General features: G+C 42.5%; 1 protein-coding gene across 2 annotated transcripts; it reads right to left on the reverse strand.

Moving 5' to 3' along the window:
* Window positions 1–1283: 1283 nt before the first annotated feature.
* On the reverse strand, window positions 1284–5354 carry znf706 (zinc finger protein 706). Of its 2 annotated transcripts, XM_054763365.1 has the most exons (3): window positions 4592–5354; window positions 3518–3666; window positions 1624–2192 (listed from the first exon to the last, which is right to left on the reverse strand). In XM_054763365.1, exons 2-3 carry the CDS (start codon window positions 3653–3655, stop codon window positions 2097–2099), a joined length of 234 nt encoding a protein of 77 aa, XP_054619340.1. In that variant the 5' UTR covers window positions 3656–3666; window positions 4592–5354; the 3' UTR covers window positions 1624–2096. The 2 variants fall into 2 exon arrangements, with proteins under 2 accessions (XP_054619342.1, XP_054619340.1); XM_054763367.1 differs by lacking the exon at window positions 4592–5354 and having other exon boundaries at window positions 1284–2192; window positions 3518–3663.
* Between the last annotated feature and the right edge of the window lie 320 nt (window positions 5355–5674).

Here is a 5674-nt window from a genome sequence, read left to right on the forward strand (position 1 = left end):
TGCTCCTCTTCCTCCCCACTCCCCTCTTCATCTGAGACACCTTTCAGACTGATGTGTCAAATGTTTTGTTTCCACGTGGCAGGGAAGGAGGTGGATTCAAGCGCCAGACTCATTCCTGGTCAACCATCCGGCAACCTGCAATTTCATTAAGAACAACCTACATTGACTGTTTCAGAACTTACTTTAAACGTGAATACAGGTGTAAGGAAAACGGTTTCAGACAGGAAAAAAAGGTGTTGTTCATTGCAGACGTGTTGTTGTTGCACTCTGAGTCATTTCCTGCCGTCAGCCACCTCCTGGTAATTATTTCTGTTCAAATTGTCACCCTACAACAAAATAAATATATAAAAAATATATTTAAAAAAATATTACAATAAATAAAATATTTGGATTAACATTAAATTATTTTTCATTATCATTTCTATTAAATGATTTTACAATTATTTACCAAATGGACGTTGTGTTCTTCCTTGCTTGACTAAACAGCTGAGACTGATTCAACAGCGCCTCTGCTGGTCGCAATCACTTCCACACAATTTTTGTAAGGAATGTAAGTTGAGAAAATAACCTTGAGCCCCTTTTACTTTATCATTACTGTTACTATTTTTCATATTTATTTGTATTTGGTTTGACTTGTGTAAACTGGTCATCCTGTTGGATTGTATTGTTCTTGTACATTACAGTAAAGTTTAAGCACAAACAATAGATCCCTCAAACAATAGATCAATTCTTAAGGACGGATTAATCGATGAGTATGCCAATCTTTGACACTGGTTTGTGGGCCAGAAGATATATATACAAAAAAATGCCCATTTTCACAGATGACATAATGTGATGAGTCTATACATGTTCATTAGGGGGGGGATGGCGTCATACCAAAAATCTGATCAAATTAAAAATAGCGCAGATAACCGATGAGGCGACATTACCCCTACTGTGCGGGTGAGCAAATCAAGCACTCCTTTTCTCCTGCCTGTGACGTTAACGTCCTGTCCAAACTTTACCTGAGCTCACTCGTAAACATTCACTTTAAGATGAAGGAAGTTGTGCACAGGTGTGCACAAATCTAAATTTTAAAAAAAGTAGATTTTAAAATGTTATGTTATTGGTACCATATCGGTCTTGAGAAGCAGAAAGTTATTGGTATCGGTTTAAAACCAAAGATATGGTGCATCTCTAATATTCAGGATGGAGAGCCAACCTTAAATCTGTGTGGATACTGCAAGCCTGAATATCCAACTGTTTAGAATATATGGAGAAAAAGTCCATGACAAGACCAAGGCTTATCACAAAGTAAAATTTAATAAAACGCTATAATACATCAGAGAGCAACATTCCAGTTCCTGACACCTTTCTGCAAATTGTTAATTTTGCATTTTTTTAAAGTAGCAGCCTGGCCGGCACGTTTTAGATGAGCCAACACGAAGATGAACTGGATGCAAAGAATACAGTGTTAACATGTGAGGACTAGCAAAACTCCAACCACTCTACACAGTGAAATGTCATTGAATGCATAACAACAACAGGTCAATGTGCACAGTTACCGCCCTGATTACAACTTGGAATTAAACCACGTGTGCCTGCCCGAACACCCCTCTCCCCGGTCCAGGTGAGTAGCGTTAGAAGAAAAAAAAAAAAAAAAAAAAAAAAAAGTTGAAATCACACAATCGACACACACACACACACACACACACACACACACACACACACACACACACACACACGGATGGCTCAGAATTACATCATCATCATCATAATCATCACTATTAAATGTGCACAACACATCAGAGCAGTGGAGGAGGAACGCTTCATTCATCGCTGGGATTGTTCATGGAGCACGAGCGCACGAGCACACGAGCACACACACACACACACACACACACACCCCTGCCTTTGGGATCAATTACACACACTCACACGCACACAAAGTGGCAAAACTCAATGAACGGAAGCAAACCAAAAAGACAACTTCTTCATGTTGGCGACATCACTTCAATGCTACCGGACCAAGATGAGTGCAGAGCTGGCCTTGAGGGAGCCATCCACATGAGAGGGAGGGAGGGAGGGAGGGAGGGAGGCTGTGAGGGGGTTCTGTCTCATGCTTCCACTCCCTCCAGCTCAGGGGGAAGAGGGGATTTCGGGTGCTTGCTCTCGAAGTGCTGCTTGAAGGTTTTAGGGTCAGGCATCTGGGACTGCAAATAGAAGCACATTCATGCAATGCAATCCATCATATGGACATGATGACACATTGACATGCACGTACACAGCAAACTCCAGCCCAAAGTGTTCATATTCCATCAGGTCACTACATGAACAAACAGACTGGAGCAACTTTTAACAAAGTGCAACAAACGGGAATCGGACTTCAAGCTGCAATCTGATACAGTATATTACAACACAACACAACATCCACAAGGCTTTCACTCATACGTTCAAGACTCTTTATAAACTCCCTTTAGAACTTTTGTCAGACGTGGCTCTGATGTCTGTCATCCGGTGTAGTGTGGGCCGTGCGGTGACGCCGCTTGCTAACGTTAGCTCGCATGCAATGCGTTTTGCATCGAAAAGGTGATATGGTAGGCTTGAAGTGCTTCGGTGAGCTAAGTCTTTATTGCCCTCATTTATCACGGTTAATTGGCTCCAAACTCGACTGCAATGAGTGAATTTCCACAAAGTCGGATTCCAATGAAATATCGTCATAGTTACGGCATAGAAAACCTGTTAATGATCTTCTGAATACGTCATTAGACGTAAAATAACACCCCTAATAGGTGTGCACGATAAGAGGGAATTATGACATCATACCGATACATCCAATAAAATTAAATAGCTCAGATAACCGATAATAAAAAAAAAAAAACACGCCAATGAGGCGAGATTACCCGTACTGTGCAGGTGAGCAAATCAAGCGCTCCTTTTTTCTCCCGCCTGTGACGTTAACGGCCTGTCGCAACTGCCCCTCAGCTCACTTGTAAACATTCACTTTCTGAGAAAAGCATGCTAGATGGACCAAATACTCCACGATGAGGGAGGGAAAAAAAACAAAAAAAACACTGAGCACATAAAAACACGTCTCAGCCACCTCAAACGCAGCGTTTGAAAAGTGCGAAAGGTTTGCCAGAGACCTCCGTGGCGCCACACTTTTCCAAACTCTAACGCAAAAACACAGCAGCACTGGCGGCAGCTCCAATACGTAGCGTCACCTTTGGCTAGTGGCCTGAGGCACTGCGAGCGAGTGTGTGGTGAAGCTTGTAGCAGGTGTCGTGTGGCGAGGCATCACTACGCCAGTAACGTGGTCCTTTGCCGTAACAAAGTCAATAATAATAACATTGTCACTGAAGCTTGGTTAATACACAGGTAACATTATGTAAATGGGGCGCTGTTGAAGCTTTTTGGGAGGTTTTTGCAGAAGGTTTCACGGGCGGAATTGGTGCATCCCATTACGTGCAGCCTTGTTAACGTATGTGTTCATGTCTCATAAGATTTGTGGATGACAGTTTTCCTTTAAAGTGCTCACCTTGCACACGGCGCAGGTGAAGACGAGCGCCGCCTTGGCCGCCGTCTTCTGGTCGTGACCCTTGGCCTTCTTCTTAATCTCGGCCTGCTTCTTGGCGTTCTTCTGCTGCGACTGGATCTTCTGGTGTCCACGGGCCATTCTGGTCGAGTCTGGCGCAAAGAGGTACAAGGACGCCGTCAGCGTTGTCATCTTAGACGATGACATTGTTAGAAAGTGGCTGATGTCGCGTTATACCACAATTTACAGTGGAATCCACAGAAGTTGACAATACTACAACATGTGTCCACCAATACGGAACAATTTTCATAGAAATGACCCCACTGGGACTCACGTTTTAAGTCGACCAACACTGACTTTTTAACAACAGCACAGTGAACCAGGACTTGATTTGTTCGACACAGACGGGGTGTCGACATAAGCGGGATCAACTAAAGCGGCTCCACTGTTCAAACATCACATGGACTACCGAAGCAGTTATTTCATCTCAGCCTTTCTCTTCCTTCAGATCCTGTTTGTTCACTTTTTCCTCTTCTTGACAACTTAGTCTAATAGCGACTTCTATAAATAGTCCACCATTATTAACCAGGAATTAATGTAGCCCTTATATTATATAGCCCAAATATTAACATGTCTGACTTACAAACAAAAGCTTCAAGTAGTTTATTCGGCCTGTTTTGTCACAATGGCGACGTTTTAGTGTTGTGGTTTTACACTAATTAGCCAAACTAGTTAGCTGGTGAGATGCTATGTTGTTTAGCATTTAGCCACGCTCCAAGTCAACAACCAACGCTCGATCTACACCAGCTATCGCCAGAACGGCTTAATTTAAACAATAACAAGTAATCAAACTTCTAAAAAGTTCATTGTGAGTTTAGTTAATGCTGAGAATTAGACAAAATAGGGTAGCAGCTGACCATCGGTCGTAACGTGGATTAGCATTACATGCTAGCAGCCAGCTAGCTCGTTAGCCAACACAACGCGGTGCCTATTCGGATGAAAACTTAAGGATGTTTAGCCTAGCTAGCACAGGAGGGTATGCTGTATCTTAGTGCAATGTCAAAAAAGACAACTTACCTCGTAAACGTAACGAGAATTAAAAAAAAAAAAGGTGTCGGTCCCACGAAGTCCAAACAACGTGACAGCTGCTAAATTCTCAATGACAGGGTGACGTCACTGTTAGGTTTAAAGGCTGTCGTAAACGGAAGAACGTCTGCATTTTAGTATATTTTAAAGTGAAAGCAAGTATTTCTTCCTGAGCGGCTTCGGCATTCTTTTCAATCCATTTTTTAAAATGTCAATGCTTTTGTTTTAACAGTTACGTATCTGACCTCTACTTTTTTTTGACGTTTTGAGAAATTTACGAGCAACTTCGAAGTCACCATTTGAATACAATTAAATCGGCAACGTTGCCCCCAAGCGACAGAATGTGCTCAGTACATTTCCCCTCAGGTTAGTCCTTATAAATCAGCAAAATAAAATTGTTTTGTGTTGCATTTTCGAAGGCGTTCACAAACATTTTTATCCATGCTTCTTGTCGAAACAATGGTGATGGTTATCATAATTGTTATAATACCAGTGTAGTTCCCACCAACCATCGCTAGAGGTCAGACTATTGCTTGGAAGTGCCTGTCAACAAATGGACACCTTTATTGCTAGTTGTAAAACACCAAAGTTTAGCAGCTTTGTGGCTTTGAGGGACAACGACAGGAGAGCACACAAGTGCTAGTGTTAAGATATTTTAAAACGTCCTAAAACATAATGTAATAGTTGTCACAAATGGGGCAGTAGGGTTATTGCACATCCTTATATGACACCAAGTCAAATTATACCTAAAATACTTTTCAAGAACATAACAAAATGAGTCATGAAGTTATGAAGAAACCCTATCATTGTGAGAAAAGTCTCCAGCCAGCTGTGTGTCCTTATCACCTTCGTGCCCCCCCCCCCAATCATAAGAAAAGCGAGACGAGCCTTTTGTGAATGCGAGAAGTGTGGGAGGAGGGTGGGCGGTGGTAATATCTCTCCAGAGGGAAGAGGATGTGATTATTCTTTCAGAAGAAGAAGAAAAATGCATTGCTCGAGACCCCGCCCCCCCATGCACACCCACACCCTGCAGGCGCTGCAGGGTGTGGGTGTGCAGGGACTTGCTAGCTGACG

This window comes from Dunckerocampus dactyliophorus, chromosome 20 (assembly GCF_027744805.1).
Source record: "Dunckerocampus dactyliophorus isolate RoL2022-P2 chromosome 20, RoL_Ddac_1.1, whole genome shotgun sequence".
In the NCBI taxonomy this organism is placed as follows: domain Eukaryota; kingdom Metazoa; phylum Chordata; class Actinopteri; order Syngnathiformes; family Syngnathidae; genus Dunckerocampus; species Dunckerocampus dactyliophorus.